Below are 19,218 nucleotides of genomic sequence, written 5' to 3' on the forward strand. Positions count from 1 at the left end.
GAAGAAGAAGAAGAAGAAGAAGAAGAAGAAGAAGAAGAAGAAGAAGAAGAAGAAGAAGAAGAAGAAGAAGAAGAAGAAGAATTATTTAAAAACTACCCTTCTGAGGTTTTTGAGATTATTGTGACTCTCACCTAAGACACTATATTCAAGTCACTAGAATAGCACCTTGCATGTAGTAAGTGTTCAACAGACTGAGCTATTATTAGACCATTACAATCAAGAAGGCAATGCCACTTTTATCGTGGGTGAAGGTCGTATGTGTATTAAGGTGACTGCAGATGTGAAAGACTGTGAATTATCAGGGAAGTGTTACAGCCAGAAATTGCCCCTGCGGGTCATGGCTGATGTTGCACTGGCTGGAGTGGGGCAAGGGTGATGGGCGTGGGGTTCTCATCTTCACAGGGTCTCCGCTCTTGCTTCAGAAGAAGGAGCTTGAGGTCAGCTCTCCACCTCTGTGGGGTAAGGTACCCCGTTTCCTTTCCAGGTGCCTCTATAAGCTGAGCCCCAACCTCCCTCAGTGAGGGAAGCTTTGCTTCTCCTGCACCTGCTGCAGGAAAAACTCCAGCTGCTTTGGGAGGAAGAGCTGGGATCCTTCCCTTCCCTGCCTGGGGAGGCAGCGTGAACATAAGAGCACCAACGTTACACAGAGCAAGCAGGCTTGCCTCCCTCTTACCTCTGTCATGTCTCCAAAGGGCAGAAGTTCCAGGTCCCGATTCAGGGAGCAGCAGTGGAGCACCTGGAGGTATCTGCGAAGGACAGGGAGCCGTAAGGCACAGGGGACCAGCCTTCCTGCCCATCACCCTTTCCAGTGTCAAAAGGAGTAGTCTTGATTTTCATGCTAAGAAATTTAGACTTGATCTTGTGTTTAATGGTATACCACCGAAGGCTTTTTTCATTTCCTTCCCTCTTTCATTTCTTTTAAATTAATACACACTCTTAGTAAATATTTGACCGGAACAAAAAGACGCAATGAAAAGCAGTTCTCTTTCTCATCTTTGACCTTCATTTGCTTTTCTCAAAAGCAGCCACTATTGGCCGGGTGTGGTGGCTCACACCTGTAATCCCAGCACATTGGGAGGCCGAGGAGGGCGGATCACCTGAAGTCAGGAGTTCGAAATCAGCTTGGCCAACATGACAAAACCCCATCTCTACTAAAAATACAAAAATTAGCTGGGCGTGGTGGTGCGTGCCTATAGTTCCAGCTACTCGAAAGGCAGAGGCAGGAGAATCGCTTGAACTGGGGAGGTGGAGGCTGTAGTAAGCCAAGATCATGTCATTGTACTCCAGCCTGGGAGAAAAAGTGAGACTCCATCTCAAAAAAAAAAAAAAAAAAAAAAAGCATCCACTATTACAGTGTCTTATGTATTTATTCAGAAGTAATCTATTCATATATGGATGTGTACTGCATGGTACTGCAGGTATAGGTTATTATTGCTTTAACGGCACTGTAGTATTCCATTATATGGTTGCACCATAAATTATCTAACCAGAGCCCTAGTGATGGAGATTGGAATTGTTTCTACTCTTTTGCTCCTGTGAGCAGTGCAGTGTGAACATCTTTGTATATGGGTCTTTGCTTCATGGGTGAAAATATCTGCACATTAAATACCTAACAGTGGATTTGCTGAGTCAAAGGGTTGGTGCGTTTTTATTTTAACAGATGTTTCAAAACTTCTGTATGAGTTCTATCAGTCTCGCAGAAGACCATAAAGAAGAGCAATGACAGGACGAGAGCCAGGACTTAGGCTGATTGCCCTGGAGACAATCTTACGCAGGGTGGAACAGAGCAGGAGATTAGAGACAGGGACCCAAGGGCAGGGGCAGTGGGAACTGTTCAAACAAGAGATCACAGGCTGAACGAACTAGAAGCAGAGATGGAGAAGACAGAAATACAAGAGATATGTAGGAGACAGGCTTATTCACAATTGGTGACCAATTAGATGTGGAAGCACTCAGAGGAGGAGACATCTGGCTTCCCCGGGTGCAAGGTTTGGGTGATGCCATTAAACTGAGTTGCACAATTTGGGAAAAGAAGCCAGGTGTATGGGGCTGAGCAGGCAGGGTGCTCATGAGTTGGCACTGGACATGATTGTGAGGTGTACACAGGACAACTAGACAGAGACAGCCAGTTCCTACACCTCCATGTCTATGTTGTTGCCGGGGGCCAATTGCAAAACCAAGCAAACAGTCACAGGTCAGAGTCCACCATAGTTGGAAGCGTAGCTGTAGCATTCAGAGCAGTTTTCCTGGACCCTTCACTGAACAGGCTTCACTCATGACATCCAATCTCATGTCTTGGGCAGGTAAACCCGATAATTCTAGGGCAGGGAGAGGCCACAGAGGGAAAGGAGGGATATGGACAAGACTTGGGAGATCCACGGGGCCATAGATTCAAACCGGTTTCCGCTATGTCACAGAACCTCATCGCTCCCATTTGTTTTCCTTTTCACTTAGAGGCCAAGATTTAACGAATACAAATGAAGTTCTACTGTAGCAATTTTGGAGGGGGGAGAATATATTGACTATTTTGAGCCAATACAGCATAATAGTTAAGCATGAAGTTTCTGAAAGCAACTGGGTTCAAATCCTGGCTCTATCACATCCCATCACCTGGGTGACTTTGGGCAAATTATTTAACCTCTTGGGGCCTCAGCTGATTCATCTGGAAAACTGATATGATGGTATTTCTTTCACAATGAGGGGTGAATATGATAATGAGTGAAAGTGGAGCACACAAGTGTTAGCAGTTGTCAGGTTACCGTTCAAAGCTGGAAGTGCCCCCAGACCAGCCACATGCCCTGTGCTCTCCCCTTCCCCTCCAGGAGCTTACCGGGCCTTGTCATATGGATCTCCCATGAGGATGTTCTCCCTGATGCTCCCGCTGACGATCCAGGCCTGCTGGGGGACATAGGCCAGGCTTCCCTGCACCCCTACTGAGCCCTCAAGCAAGTTCATCTGCGGCAGAATGAGTCCAGCCTTAGGACCAAGTGGGCAAAGAGACAGAGCCTGCCTGGCTCAGCAGGCACAGTGCCCACGGCCCCATTGCCCTCCAGGACCTTGGGGGCTCTCCTAGGTAAAAGGGACTTTTAATGTGGCCTTGCCAGGCCCACCAGCGAGTTGCAGGGACCGGCCATGAGAACATGTGGAAGCAGCTGGAGATAAGCCCAGCCAGGTCCTGCTTGGACTGAATCCAAGGTCTGCACTAAAGATACCCTAAACGTTTTTTCCTCTTATTTGTCCCAGCCCCATTCCCAGGCAGCCAGTGCCTCCACGGTCTTCACCGTGCACACCAAAATTTCCAGGCTATCTCTGAGCATGCCTGGGTATTATGGAATTATTATTGTTAGGTAGGATAATGTTATCATGGTTAGGTAGAAAAACGTTCTTACTTTTGGACACCATGATGAAGTATTTAGAAGGGAAAGTGTTATAACCTGTGTAATTTAAAGCATTCTACATAATATATGTCTGTATAGTAAGGTAAATATGCAAAAACTATCAACAGCTGCATCTAGATGGTGGGTATATGGATTCCTGCTGTAGTGTTCTTCCAGCTTTTCTGCATAAGTTCAAAACAACACGTTAAAAACAAATAGAGATAGACACTCATCCCCAGCACCCTGACATGGGACCTCATCATTCTTAATCCTTTCTCTTTTACACCCTGACATGTTTACTTCTAGTTTGGAGCCAGACTTTAACAAATAAGAACTTTAAAATGGCATCTCTGTGTCTTCCTTTATTAGAAGGAAAGTGACAGGCTTATTTGCATAGGAAACTGACAAACCACTGGGCGCGTAGGGAGGTGGCCTTGCCTGGATGCTGCCGGGTGATGCTCCTGTGATGTAGAACAGAGCACTGACTTCAGGTGGACCTGGGACTCAGCCCTGGCTCACCCCTTACCTGCTGCATGACCTTGGATGAGTCACCTCTCAGAATCTCACGTACTCATCTGTAAATGGGTCATCATGAGTGTGCCTTTGTCATGGGAGGTTACCAGCGTTAAAGGGGAAAATGGAAAGCTCTTTGCACAGGACTTGGCATGTAAGTACTGAAGCTAGTTTTACTGTTTTTTTTAATGGAGTCTTTCTTCCTTGCAGTTGCGAAGAAACTGGGGAAAGGCCATCCCATATGCAGCACGTGGCTGATGCATTAAGAGAGAGCTGGCTTTGGTAACATAACCGCATTCCAAGGAAGGGATGAGTTTGGCAATGTTCATTTGGGAGAAGGAGCTGAGGGAAAAGCTGAAGAAAGGAAGGAAAACTTCTCCCAGTGATAGGGGAACAAGGGACAATGGGCAGAAGAAGAAGGGGGAAGAGATGGCAGCCCAGGAGGGGGTGAGGTTGGGGCTCTGTGGGGAAGGGCTGGTGTAAGACTCCTGCGGGAAGGTGAACAAAAATGCGTAGCAGGTGGCATGGGTGCTTTTAGTGTTCATTATAAGGTGTGCAGTGTGACCCCAAAGGATCTGGGGAATGGGCTTGGGGTTTTTTCAAACTGGAGAAATGGCCGGGCATGGTGGCTCACATCTATAATCCCAGCATTTTGGAAGGCCGAGGTGGGTGGATCACTTGAGGCCAGGAGTTCAAGACCAGCCCGGTCAACGTGGTGAAACCCGTCTCTACCAAAAAATACAAAAATTAGCTCGGTTTGCTGGCGCATGCCTGTAGTCCCAGCTACTCAGGAGGCTGAGGCATGAGAAACTCTTGAACCCTGGAGGCAGAGGTCGCAGTGAGCCGAGATCACGCCATTGCACTCCCAACTGGATGACAAAGCAAGACTCTGTGTGAAAAAAATGAAGAAAGAAAGAAAGACAGAAAGAAAGGGAAGGGAAAGGAAGGGAATAGAAAACGGAAAGAAAAGAAAGAAAAAAGAAACTGGAGAAAGGGTGTGTGAACCACATGTCCACACGGCAGCAGACCTCAAACTTGTCCACAGGGGATGGAATGAGGGGTTCAAATCTCAAGGGCAAGTGCACCTAGCAGGCATATGTACCCCACTGCCGGAGTACGAGTAAGACTGCCCCATCCCATCCACCAGGCCTCCTCTCCCCAGCCTTCCTTCCTTCTTTCTCCCTGTTTCTCCCCCAACATTTCTCTTCCGATCCCGTCCTAAAAGGCACAAACATCCCACTCTCAATGTTATGAGTTTGGCTTATAAAATGATTTTATGCTCTTTTTTTTAAAGGAACCATTGCAACAGGGTATTGCAGTGTGGAAGAGAGATTGGACTCAATTCCCTGTTAAATAATTTGTATGATCATATTAACTTTGAGTTAATATCCTGTATCCTCACAGAGCACAGGTGAGGACAGATCTCCAGGTGATGTAAGAGGCAGCCCGCACCAGGAGTGCTGCCACAAGGTGAAGAGAAAGGGCCACCTTGATCACACACCTCCCACACAGTGCAAGCACAACCATTTTTGATTTATAAAAACCCTACTTGCTCAGACCCCTGTGAGGAAGAAAGCAGTGGGGGACCCTGCCTGGGGCACTGGAGCTTGGGAGCGCCTGGACTGCTTGCGGACAGGCACGCATGTGGCCACAGATCACTTACCTCCCCAAGGATGGCTGACAACAGGCTGCTCTTACCACTCCCCGTGTTGCCGCAGACCCCTAACATCATCCCCTGCAAGCCAAGGAGGACACACAAGTGTTGGGACAGCACAGCCCTGGCATATCCACCTGCTCAGGGCGGCTCAACTGTTTAGAACCCAAAACAACACACAGAAAACAAAACAACCACACAGAGCCCAAGACTCCTCAGACAAGCAAAGCTCAAGAGGAGCTTTGCGTTCAGTCCCTGGAGGCAGGAGGGGTGGCCCGAGAGGAAGCAGATCACAAGGAAAAGGCAGAGGGGAACTCAGGGGTAGGTGGCAAGAACCCTGAATTCCAGATTGGTGTCTATTCTATGCAGCAATCCTGGGAAAGCCACTTAGCTTCTCTGGGCCTCAGTTTCTCCATCTGTGAAATGGGAATAAAGAAGCCAGTCTCACAGAATTTCATACATGCATGCATGCATTTATTCAAACATTCATTCATCCATCAAATAGTGATCTGAGTTTCCTCTATGAACCCAGTAATGAAGAGAAGACCTCACGTTGAGCTTAGAACGTAAGCTGAGGGGATGGGAAGACAGACAGACTACATAAATAAATAAATAAATATCAGATAGAGATAAGTGATATGAGTAAAATGAAGTCGACTCTTATGACAGACAGAGAGTTGGGGTTGAGTCAATTTTAGACGAGTCAGCCAGGGAAGGCTTCTACAGAGCAGGCGTCATTGCTGCCCCAGAGCTGTGAGAACTCTAGTGGGGAAGAGGTCAGAGGTACAGGTACCGATTTGGAGGAACCCGGGCTCTAAGGGCAGTGAAAAGTCACTGAAGGGTTTAAGGAGAGTGACTTGAATTGGTTTACATTTCAGAAAGATCCTTCTGTCATAGTATAATACAGTAGTCCCCAACCTTTTTGGCACCCGGGACCAGTTTCATGGAAGACAATTTTTCCACAAACTGAGGGTTGGTGGAGGATTGATTTCAGGATGAAACTGTTCCACCTCAGATCATCAGGCAAGATTCTCATAAGGAGCAATCTGGATTCCTCGCATGCATACTTCATAATAAGGTTCGCGCTGCTATGAGAATCTAATGCTGCCGCTGATCTGACACAAGGTGGAGCTCAGGCGGTGATGCTCACTGGCCTGCCGCTCACCTCCTGCTGTGCGGCCTGGTTTCTAACAGGCTGTGGACCAGTGCAGGTCTACCACCCAGGTGTCGGGAACTCATGGTATAATGGATTTTGGAGGCTCAGAGAGACAGGGAGTGGGAGTGGGGTGAGAGACACAAACTACCTATTGGGTACAATGCACACTATCGGGTCACAGGTGCACTAAAATCTCAACTTCACCACTATACAACTCCTCCGTCTAACCAAGACCCACTTGTACCCCAAAAGCTATTGAAATAAAAAATACATATTAATAATTTAAAAAAGGAAAATCCCTCTGTCTGCTGCATGGTAAAAGACTCATAAGAAGACAAAAGTGGGAGCAGAGAGGGGGATAAGGAGGTTCTGAGAGCGGCATGACAGTGGCAGGGATAGGGCAGTGGAGGGGCTATGGTGAGGGCGGCAGGTTCGGGGCAGATGTGGAAGTCAAGCTGATGGCCTTGCTGGTAGATTGGATTCGAGGGAGGGAAGGAAAGGAATCAAGTGTGACTTCCAGGTCCTTGACCACTGGAAGGATGATGGTGCCATCTCCCAGGAGAAGGAAGATTTAGGGAACTCATTAAAGGGGGTGAATATCAAAACCTTATTTCATTTTAAATGCTTGATGGACACTTAAGAGAGATATTATATATGCAACCGAGTCTGGAGTCCAGAAGAGACTTCAAAGTCAGAGATAATAGCACAGAGATAGAATTTAAAGCCATAGGGCTAGAGATGATCACCAAGGAAAGAAGTATAAATAGATAACAGACAGTAGATATTAGATATTAACACCTATTACTATTAGGTATTATCTAGTTTTTAGACATTTATCACTATATATGAATATCAATATCTATATCTATTCTATGTCAATTATTATTAGATATCAATATCTACATTAATAGATAACAGAGAAGAAAAGAGGAGGGGCAAAGAGGAGACAGCAGGAAGCTAATCTTTGTAAACATCAGGCAGAGAAAGAGCCAGATTAGGTGAGTTCACAGAATAACAGAATTCAAACACAGGATGGTGCTTGGCACATACGAGGAATGTAGTAAATGTTAGCTGAGTCTCCTTTCCCTTCTCCTTTCTGTGTCCCTGGTCCTTCCAAGGACCAGCACACAGTACTCTCATATTATTTTGGGTCTTACCTAAGCCAAAAAAATTTTACATGATAGATTAATTCACACTAAAAAATGAAAGATACTCTGTATTTGTCCTCCATGAAAAATTTGAATTTTAAAGGGAGAGATCTTGGAAAGGGCAGTTTTTAACCAAGGAAATGGTGGGGCACCTGGCCAAGCTCCCAGTCTCAGGTCCTGAGCGCCTGGCAGGCAGCCTGCCTGCATGGCCTGAACAAGGCTACCTTGGACACCACCAGGTTGATCTTGTGCAACTCTGGGCCCAGGCTCTTCCCTTCTTCCTCTGGCTCGAGGGCATCTCTAGGCCTGGTCACCCCCTCAGAAGTGTGTCCATTCCTCTCCAGCTCCAATGCCCCATTGACGATCCCGGGACAGGTCTGTCGCCAAGACAAGGTGGCCTCCTCCAAGACCAGAGCTTTGCTGGGGTCTTGTAATGTCTGGACATAGAAAACAGGACTCTCCTGGAGGAAAAACTTCTGAAAAGACAAAAGGAAATAGAGGGAGGAGGAATGCCGTTCTTTAGTTCAGCAGGAATGTGTTCCCAGTTTTACAAGCCTGCCAGTTGGTATGGTTTTCTGAATTTCGAATAAGCAGTAAAAGTTTGCAGAAGTACCACCAGTTAGGAAAGGCCAGTTTCTGCGGGTGACAATTCTAGGTCAGCGTTTTCCAAATTTCAGAGCACAGGGCTGCTCTTCCATATTTGCAAACACTGCGCTATCAACGGCAACTCTGCTCAGGAGGTTGACTAAGGACTAACCTACATTAGCCTCATCCCAAGTGATGATAGCCACTGACTCATAAGACTGATGTTTTTCTAATTAAATTCTTTTAATATTGGGCTAGACATAATCGCTCATGTCTGTAATCCTAGCACTTTGGCAGGCCAAGTCGGGGGATTGCTTAAGCTCAGGAGTTTAAGACCAACCTGGGGAACATAGTGAGACCTCCATCTCTTTAAAAAAAAATTCTACTTGTAGCTATTGAGAATAAAAACTGTGTCTGTGTCTCACACTGGGGAAAGGTCATTTGGGGTCATACATTTCAAAAGGTGACCATCAGCCGGTCACTTCTCTCTGCATCTCCAGCTCCCTGTCTATAAAGCATAAGGGTTGAACTACATAAATTCTAGCAATCAAAAGAATGGGAGGGGAGTATGATCCTACGGAAGTCAGGATTACATTCAAATAGGCCTACCTGGAGATATGCTTAAGAGATCTAGAAGGATGCTTCCTGACATTTTGGACTCTCTTACCCATCCTTCTGAGCTCTGATTGCGGCTTCCTCATCTCTGCCCCCTCCACAGGTGAAAACAAGCACAGAAGGGGAGAATGAATGGACAAACCCAGTGTCCCATGGGAAGGAAGGCAGCGGCAGGAGCCTTCTCACAGCTGCTGAGAAGTCAGGGAAGCGCGCTGGGCTGGTGATAAGCAAAGCACTGTTTGTGTTACTCAGAGCAGCCAAGTTCGTTCCAGCCTCAGGGCTTTCACACTTGCTGTTTCCTCTGCCTGGTCATCATCACTCAGTCACCTTGGCAGGGGCCTTTCTTAACCAGGCTCTTCCCAGGAGCCCCCAGCCCTCCCCAACATACTCCCTAGAACAGGCATGTCCAATCCCTTGGCTTCCCTAGGGGACATTGGAAGAAGAATTGTCTTGGGCCACACAGAAAATACACCAACACCAGCGACAGCTAATTAACAACAACAACAAAAAAAAAAATCGCAAAAAAAAAAATCTCCTAATGTTTTAAGAAAGTTTACAAATTTGTGTTGGGCCACATTCAAAGCTGTCCTGGGCCACATGCGACCCGTGAGCTGCAGGTTGGACACGCTTGCTCTAGGACATCACATTGTTTTATTGGCATCATGGCTCTTCATGTGATCTGATCGAATCCTCTTTGATCATTAATTTACTTATTAATTGTCTGTTTCCAATACCAAATCGGAACTCCCTGACAGCAGGGACCCCTGTTCAATGCAGTATTCTCAGTGCCTAGCTTGTGGTAGGAGCTCAATAAATATATATATATATTTTTTGCATTAATGAATGAATGAGTGAATGAGTGATAATAGGTCGTGGACTGCATGTACATAAAAGTTGGGTGACTACAAAATGACTTTTAAAAATTGGTTTAGATTAGGGTTTTCAAACTTAGATGCCAACTATATAAATAAGTGAAGTGGACCATTTCTAAGATGATACATGATAATTAAAATGCAGCTCCAGGCCTGGAGGTGTAATAGGGTATGGTAGAGACTGCAGCAAACTGCAGCTAAATGCCTCCCTCTAAACAGGGCAGCTATCACCTCAACTCCAGCTGCTTGTGGCCATGGTAGATTGTGGTCCAGGGTCACTAGATCTTCTAATCATTCAAGAGAATTCAAAAATCTGGGTTTTCACATAAAATGTCCAAGTGTTTCAATGCAAGCAACATCTATGGTGTTTTTCTAAAACAAAACTATCTATCAGGGTAACTCTATGCAAACCTGGATAAAGTCTGCAGAGCATCTGTCTGAGACCTGATTTAGACACACTATCCTAAGATCTCCTTGGAGACTGAGACCTGACCCAATTCATCTGTCTTCCCAGGCCCCACACCAGCCTTGGCACAGGAGGTCACTGAGTTAGCTAATCCCTCTCTCAACCTAGGCCTTGGCCAGGGGACATGTTCAGGAGGAACATCACGGGGGCCGAAGGCAGAGGAGCGTCCAAGCAGGGGGCCTACAGCCAGTCCCGACCACCTACCTTGAACCTCATCACCGCAGACTTGGAATTCGTGAGGCCTTTGACTGCTAAGGGCACAAACAACACTGACAGCCGAAGGAGAGTCAAGGAGCCCAGCATGCTGAAGGCCTGGGTAAGAAGGGGAGGAGGCAGTAAGGGTCGTGGCCCTTCCTGCTTCCACCATTCCCTGGCACCCGCATCCCTGAGCCACATCCTCAGCATCCAACAAGCAGTTGGTTCATCCAACAGAGGCTAAGTTAGTGTTTAGGGGGAGACTGGAAAAAGCTGGGGAAAGAGCACTCGTCTTGGAGTCTTAGAGTTAAAGGTCTAGTCCCTGTTGCAGCTTAGCCACTGACATCTCTAGCTTTGGGCAGGTTGCCCCTACCGCATCCCAGTTTCCCCACTGGCATAGTGAGAAAAATCATGAAGTACATACAGGAATAAAGTTGGGAAACACCAAAAAAATTCATATGAGTGAGCATTGCTTCCTTTCAATGGAGCTTGGTGCTATTCTTGCTGTCAGGGTCCTATTTCTTCTTCTTTGCCTTAGATGTTTGTTTTCTTTCTAACATTCAACATCTCCTTACCCTTCATGCCTAACCCATGCTGCACTGTGACTCGAGCAAAACACCTTAGGCTCTCAGGACCCCAGAAGGTGCCCTCCTGGAGGTGCTGAAAGAACCTTCCAATCCATGTCTATCTCTCCTCCTTTCTTCTCCTGGCTCCATCCAACAATGAACTCCAGTGGAGCAGGAATGCCTTGGTCTAGACCTGCCTTGTGTCATCTCAGTGTCAGCCTCAAGTGCCTCTGAAAGTATTCCTTCTATAGCGCCCCCAACACCCTCAGAGTTCTCGGGGTTGTTTCCCTGGTGCATGCCTGAGCCAAGCAGAGGGGCCAGCCATCTGGGGCACACACAATCCCTTGACCGCAGACTCTCAAATGTTTCCCTTCTTGCTCTGGGTGCTGCCTCCTGGCTTCCCCGGTTGGATTACCACCCCTCCAAGAGCGGCACCCTGTCTTATTCTGCTCAAAGAGCTGGGATTCCTAACCCTGTAAGGCAGCTGCCACTTCTCAGGGCCGGGTTCTGACCACGAAGGGAAAGACCAAAGAAGCTATACCTTTGTATTTGAAGTGCACTTCCGGGGCCCTTATTTAGGGATTAGAGGAACTGCTCAACCTCAAGGTGTAATTCAAATTGTCAGAATTTTAACTACAGGGACGACCTCCCCCCCACCCCTGATGGGTCTGCTGTCCAGTCCGCCCACAGGGCTGTCCAAGATGTCACTTTTTAAGATGGGTTGAGATGGAAGACAGCGCTGTACTTTTGTCTGGAAAATCAAAATGAACATATAGTGTTCATTTACAAAGCCTTCAGACCTTTGAGGGGTATGGCTAAAAAAGGACACATGAGAAAACTCCCGATCATGATGGGGAGAAAACAAAGCCCCCCAAACCCTTACCGTTGACGTTGTGAGTTTCAACTTCAAGGATGTGTGGACGAGAATCCAGGCTGCTGTGGCCACTGTGGGGATGACGAACAAGGCTACAGTGGTCAGGCTCTGGACAAGCCCGCACTTCTCCAATAGTTTCCTTTCCTTCCTTCTTAGGTCTGGGAAATAAAAAAGAAATACACCAAAGATAACCACAAGAACATTCTCCAAAGAGCACAGCACCATCCCCAAAGCATCAAAAAAAAAAAAAAAAAAAATCCCCAAGAGGTGAGAGGGACTTGGATCACTATGCCATCATCAGGTTTGGAGCAGAAAGCCAGACTTTCCATACCTTCAATGATTTTTGTAAATGGTTTCTCCCATGTGTACATTTTAATCAGCTTAATGCAAGTGAGAACTTCACTGGTCACACGAATGCGCTGGTCGCTGACCTCAGATGTGTCATGCTGAGCCTTCACAGCCATTCTTGTCACGAATACCTGGAGTCAGGATACAGCAAGTTTGGAGTTGATCTGCAAGGGCTTCCTTTGACAAAGGCAGGAGGGTGCAGTCTGGCATAAGTAGGGCAACTGGGTGTATTTCCAAAGAGAGGTTTTCCAGTCGAAGCTCTCCAGGCCACCATGCCTTAGGGCATCCCAGGGGCCTTTCTTTCCTGAGTCCCAAGCCAGGCTGTGGCTACTGAGACAGAAACTAAACTGAAACGGTTCCTCTGTCTTCTGGAACCATAAATCCTCTAATAATTAAAATCACCTTTCAATCAGAGTGCCCGCACTCAGGAAAACACTCAATTTCAATAATTCAGAGCACACATAATCCAAGAGTCATTTCTGTTTTCTCAATTTTATTTCACCTGAATCTTTGGCAACAAATGTGCTTCCCTTTCCCCATTATACTGTGCTCAGACAAATGTTAAATGCTGGCTGTGTTATTACAACAGCACATTCTGGGTAGAAGAGATGGAACAAAAATCTTGCACAGAGATTATATACAAAGGAAAGCTGTCAAAGCAGATAATCTCCCATAGAAAGCTATGAGGTAGACTTTGCACATCACATTCAGCTCTTATTTACTTATTAACCAAATGTTGTGACCAGAGAATAGTTTGAGGTAGGGAGTGGAGCTGAATCTTATCCACAATGGATTGAAAGGTCAACAAGAATCAACGTTCTCACTCAGAGCTATCCCAGATTCCAGAGCCCTGGGACTTCCGGGGCCCAGCATCAAATGGGTGACAAAGAGAGACATTACCTCCAGTGGGAAAACCAGGAGAAAGCATAAAATGGCAACAAATGCAGTGTATCCAACAATGAAGTAGGAAGAAATGCTGCAGATGACCAGTGATGCACAGCTGATCAGTAATAGGGGTCCATAACACACCCCTTCAAACAGGTAGTTTATGTCACCGGTGAGGAAGCCGATGGCCTGCAAGACAGCAAGTCCACGGGCACAGGTGTCACCTCCCTGGGTACCCAGAAGTGGTGGCAGGTGGCCTTCCCATGCCCTCTCCTAGCAGGAAGGCTTGAAAGGCAGGGTGGAACAGTAGAGGCAGACACCCCAGGTTCACATCTTTCTTCTCTCTGTTTGTGTGACCCTCAACAAGTTACTTCACCACTCTGAGCCTCAGCTTCTCTATCTGTAAAGCTGGAATAATTATACATACTTTATATGGGTTTTGTGAGATTTCAATGACATAGAAAGTGTCTGCACACATAGAATGTGATCAATAAAAGGGATATTTTACTACGATTAATACTACCACTATTACTACTGCTACTGAAACCATGCCCCAAAGAGTTAAAGAAACCAGTGACTAACAGATATTCTTGAGTTTTTAGGACAGCAGTTACAGAAAGAAACAACTTGCTGAAAGTCCCTCTGCTTGTAAGATAACAGATCTGGCTAAAATCGGTAGAACCAGTATGGCTAACTAGAGTCTGTGTAGAACCAGTTTGCTAACGTCACAGCCTAAAAATTTCCACCACATGTTTCATACTAATTCCCCATGAATTTGCAAATGGGACCCAGGAAGAGACATGAAGAGATCACTGCATATATACAAGGGCTTTTCAGACCTCCCCTCTCATTCCACCAATCACTTACTAATCTCAGAATCCACTCCTTAAATCTTTCCTAATAAAATCACTGTCTTAAAGCAAGCACAAGGAGACAGATCTGGGCTGGACTCCTGTCTCCTTGTGAGCCAACTTGCAATAAAAAGCTTTTCTTTTCTCAAAAACCCAGTGTCAAAGTATTGGCTTCTAGAACATTAGGCAGTGAGCCCCTTTGCTTAATAACACCACTAATATCTATATTCCAGAGAATTGCTTCCATTCTTCACTTGATTCTATTCATTCTACTACTAATAATAATATTAATTAAATGTTCTCCTTTTTTTTCTTTTTTGTTATAGATTCTTCTGCCTACTTCCCTCCTCCCACACGTACTGTGTGGGAGGTACTGTTATGGCTCAACGCTATATAAAAAGTAACATTTGGCCGGGCACAGGGAGGCCAAGGTGAGTGGATCGCTTGGGCCCAGGAGTTTGACACCGGCCTGAGCAACATGGTGAAACCCCGTCTCTACAAAAAGTAGGAAAATTAGCCGGGCATGGAGGCACATGCCTGTAGTCCCAGCTTCTCAGGAGGCTGAGGTGGGAGGATCACTTGAGCCCAGGAGATCAAGGCTGCAATGAGCTGTAATCATGCCACTGCACTCCAGCCTGAGCAAGAGAATGAGACCCAGTCTCAAAACAAAAACAAAAACACAATCAGGAAATCTTTAAAGAACAATTCACTAATGTTTTCTAGAATTACAAGTCTGAATCCCTTATAAAGTGATTTGCTTTTAACTTTCACCTAAACTCCCTCCAGTTTCTAGGACGTGCCCTAGTGGGAGTCTTTAAAACTTTTAAAAGTACTTTAGGGAGCAAAAATTGGTATAGCCACTCTGAAGGGCAATTTTAAAGTATCTTTTAAAATTAAAAATTGCACAAAACTCTATGGTCTGGCAATTTCATTTTTCTGTTGAGAAACATTCACACATGTTAGATGAAGCACATACAAGGATGTTCATTACAGCACTGCTTACACCAGCCAAATGCTGGAAACATCCTACAAGTTGGTGGAAAAGGATTTAAAAAGTCCACCCCAGGCTGTGCTAAGTGGCTCACATCCATGATCCCAACACTCTGGGAGGCTGAGGCAGGAAGATTGTTTGAGGCCAGGAGTTCAAGATCAGCCTGGCAGCATAGCAAGACCCCATCTCTAAACAAAATTAAAAATTAGCCAAGCATGGTGATGTGTGCCTGTAGTCCTAGCTACTCAGGAGGCTGAGAGAGGATGATTGCTGGAGCCCGGGAGGTCAAGACTGCAGTGAGCTATGATGGCACCACTGCACTCCAGCCTGGGTGATAGAGTGAGAACCTGTCTGAGACAACAACAAAGTCACCCCAGAAGTAGTAGGTAATCTTGGGTCCTAGAGCTAAATTGTCAGAGCTCATGCCCCAGTCTTGTCATTTACTAGCTGTGCAACCATAGACAAGTTACTCCACGTCTCTGTGCCTCTGTCACCTCATCAGTGAAATGGAAATAATACTACAAGCTACTTTCTCATATTGATTTGAGAACGGTGCTAGATAATGCATATATAACACTTTATTCGGGTACATCGAAAGTACTGTAATTATGATTCAGCATCACTGAAAAAAATAATGATATGGTTTCGCTGGGTTCCCACCCAAATCTCATCTTGAATTGCAGCTCCCACAATTACCATATGTTGAGGGAGGAACCCAGTGGGAGGTAAGTCATGGGGGCAGGTCTTTCCCATACTATTCTCGTGACATTGATTAAGTCTCACAAGATCTGACGGTTTTATAGCGGGGAGTTTCCCTTCACAAACTCTCTCATTCTCCCTTGTCTGCTGCCATGTAAGACGTGCCTTTCACCTTCTGCCACAATTGTGAGGCCTCCCCAGCCACGTGGAACTGTGAGTTCACTAAGCCTCTTTTCCTTTATAAATTACTCAGTCTTGGCCAGGCACGGTGGCTCACGGCTGTAATCCCAGCACTTTGGGAGGCCAAGACAGGTGGTTCACGAGATCAGGAGATGGAGACCATCCTGGCTAATATGGTGAAACCCCGTCTCTACTAAAAATACAAAAAATTAATCGGGCGTGTTGGCAGGCGCCTGTAGTCCCAGCTACTCGGGAGGCTGAGGCAGGAGAATGGCGTGAACCCGGGAGGCGGAGCTTGCGGTGAGCCGAGATTGCGCCACTGCACTCCAGCCTGGGCGACAGAGCGAGACTCTGTCTCAAAAAAAAAAAAAAATCCCCCAAAAGCTATGTTCTACATTTTCTATTGCAAAACCAACAGGAGGACACTATGTAAAACATAGTACCATTTACATAAAAATACACAAACACAAAATCCAATGCTTTTCATGGGTAACTTGCATGTGTACCTAAATGGACTTTTGTTTTTGTTTTTGAGATTGGGTCTCACTATGTTGTCCAGGTTGGAGTGCAGTGGTACAATCTCGGCTCACTGCAACCTATGCCTTCTGGGCTTAAGCCATCTTCCTTCCTCAGCCTCCCAAGTAGCTGGGACCACAGGCGCATGCTAACACGCCCAGCTAACATTTTGCATTTTTGGTAGAGATGGAGTTTCGTTCTATTGCCAAAGCTGGTCATGAACTACTGAACTCAAGCGATTCATCCAACTTGGCCTCCCAAAGTGCTGAGATTACAGGTGTGAGCCACCACGTCCAGTCAAATGTGCTTTAAAAGGTCTGAAGGACAAAAACCAAGTTGCTAATGGTGCTAACCTCTGGCATAGGGGAAGAAACTAGGCCTAAGGCAACTTCTATACTATTTTATTTTGTTTCTAAGGAGAATATATTCAGATCTTTTTAAAAAATTAATTTTAGTGCAAGAGAAAAGACAAAGAAATGTTTTTAAGTAAAAAAAATTTTTTTAAATTAATTTAAAAATAAAACATAGGCTGGGAGCTGTGGCTCATGCCTGTAATCCCAGCACTTTGGGAGGCCAAAGTAGGCAGGTCACCTAAGGTCAGGAGTTTGAGACCAGCCTGGCCAACATGGTGAAACCCCATCTCTACTAAAAATACAAAAATTAGCCAGGCATGGTGGCATACACCTGTAGTCCCAGCTACTTGGGAGGCTGAGGCAGGAAACCCAGAAGGCAGAGGTTGCAGTGAGCCAAGATTGCACTATTGCATTCCAGCCTAGGCAACAATAGGGAAACTCCAGCTCAAAAATAAATAAATAAATTTAATTTAATTAAAATGTATAAGCAATTGCCTAGAAATCCTTACTTCAGAAATTACTTCCATCTCCACTCTCAAATAGATCACTTTGTTTTACGCTTCTATGAAGATGTTTGAGGAAACTGGATTTTGCATACAGCAGGTGCTCAGAATACCCAGAAAGGAACCAAGCTAGGCCTTAGCACAGGGTTCCTTAGTGAGGCAGGTGATGGCAAGGGTTGAAGACCTGGACTCTGCAGCCAGGCACCATGTCCAAATTCAGACCCCAGCACTTAGCAATCACATGACCTTGTACAAGTTACCTACTCTTTCCTTGCCTCAGTTTCCTCCTTTGTGACAATGGGGACAATAACAGAACCTGCCACACAAGAGGGATGTTAGAGAACTGATCAAGCCAATGTAAGTAATGACTTGGAGCAATGTATGGCTAAGAGTGAGTTAGCGGTTGTTACAATGACTTTCCTGAGATAAACAGGGAGATCTTTTAGCTGTCGGTCAAGTGCAGGAGGACAGTGGAGCTCAAGGCCTAATAGAAACTAATACTAATTGTACAGCTTACATGTGTCAACCACTACCCCTTGTCTACATGCTTTATATGTACAAATTCACTGAATCCTATGAGACAACAATCCTATGAGGTTGGTTCTATTATTATTCCACAGCTTCAGAGAGGCCGAACAAGTTACCTAAGGCCACAGAACCAGTAAAATGGTGAACAATAATAACCATGATGATTCCAATAAATACGTAATGTTTGTCAGTGCTTGCATTTATGGAGCCCCTCTACTTGATGACAATGAATAATTCAGCAGATGTTTTTGGAACATCTGTTCTGTGTAATTCAGGTGTTGAGCCTTCTGAGAGACAGAGTGGTGAATCTGAAATGGTTTGTGTCTTTGAAGGGGGCTCATATTAGTAGGGCAGCCAGATTTGTGCAAAAAGAACTGCAAATGCTTAGCAGGGAATGCCAGTAGAGGGCTGGGTTTGGAGATCCTGTCATGGAGGAGAGGAAAACTAAACTGGGTCTTGAAGGATGAGTAGGATTTTTAAAGGGCTGGGAGTAGGAGTGACATGAGCAAAGTCACCAGGAGGTGGACGTGTCCAGTGTATTTGAGCACTGAAGGTTAGCCAAGCCTAGATGACAGGAGGAAGTCAAGCTAGGGCTAGAGGAGAGGACATGGGAAGAGATGAGGCTGGAAAGGGGCTAATGCCAGATCACAAAGGGGTTTGGCTTAAAGGAAAGGAGCCAAAGCAGTGTTGCCTTTTCCAAAAATTAAGGTATCTGTTTCAATATCAAAGTAGCCCACAACCCTTGAGGCAATTGGTAAACCACAGAAAAATAGAGATATCAAAATGAAATAGATGAAATCCCAGTATCCTCCATAACTATAGGTCATAAGTTGGAGTATCTTCCTCCATTTCTGTCAATGCTTGTGCGTGTTATGCTGTAAAAGAAAAGCAAGAGTAACAATGGACAGTAACAATAACCAGGCAGGTGAAAGGATTCCTTTTTTGCAGATAAGGAAATTAAAACTCTGAGATGTTACCAAAAATTGCTTTTCCCAAAAGATTTCCCTAAGCCATCAAGTCTTCCCATACCCTCACCCTCAGGTTGGCTTAGGGGATGCACTTTCCAACATGCTTCTACTTGGGATTTGTGTCTTTTTGTTAAGGGGCCTATTCCCAGGGTCTAGAACATAATCTGGCTCAGAAGAGGCCTCAGTAACTATCTGGTGTGTGTATGTGTGTGTGTGTGTTTGAGACAGGGTCTCGCTCTGTCACCTAGGCTGGCGTACAGCGGTGTGATCATAGCTCACTGCAGCCTTGAACTCTTGGGCTCAAGTGATCCTCCTGCATTAGCCTCTCAAGTAGATGGGACAACAGGCACACACTACCATGCCTGGCTACATTTT

The 19,218-nt window shown here is 45.7% G+C and overlaps 1 protein-coding gene across 1 annotated transcript in view; it reads right to left on the reverse strand.

Moving 5' to 3' along the window:
• The window catches only part of ABCC11 (ATP-binding cassette, sub-family C (CFTR/MRP), member 11), an 81,358-nt gene that overhangs the window by 33,272 nt on the left and 28,868 nt on the right, over window positions 1-19,218 (reverse strand). The window contains exons 6-13 of the mRNA XM_011989149.1: window positions 13,270-13,443; window positions 12,353-12,500; window positions 12,031-12,179; window positions 10,591-10,698; window positions 8,073-8,324; window positions 5,554-5,625; window positions 2,831-2,955; window positions 674-746 (exon numbers count right to left, since the gene is read on the reverse strand). Of these exons, the coding sequence (XP_011844539.1) occupies window positions 674-746; window positions 2,831-2,955; window positions 5,554-5,625; window positions 8,073-8,324; window positions 10,591-10,698; window positions 12,031-12,179; window positions 12,353-12,500; window positions 13,270-13,443 (1,101 nt within the window). The remainder of the gene's footprint in view (window positions 1-673; window positions 747-2,830; window positions 2,956-5,553; window positions 5,626-8,072; window positions 8,325-10,590; window positions 10,699-12,030; window positions 12,180-12,352; window positions 12,501-13,269; window positions 13,444-19,218) is intronic.

Source organism: Mandrillus leucophaeus, unplaced genomic scaffold, assembly GCF_000951045.1.
Source record: "Mandrillus leucophaeus isolate KB7577 unplaced genomic scaffold, Mleu.le_1.0 Scaffold348, whole genome shotgun sequence".
Taxonomy (NCBI): Eukaryota; Metazoa; Chordata; class Mammalia; order Primates; family Cercopithecidae; genus Mandrillus; species Mandrillus leucophaeus.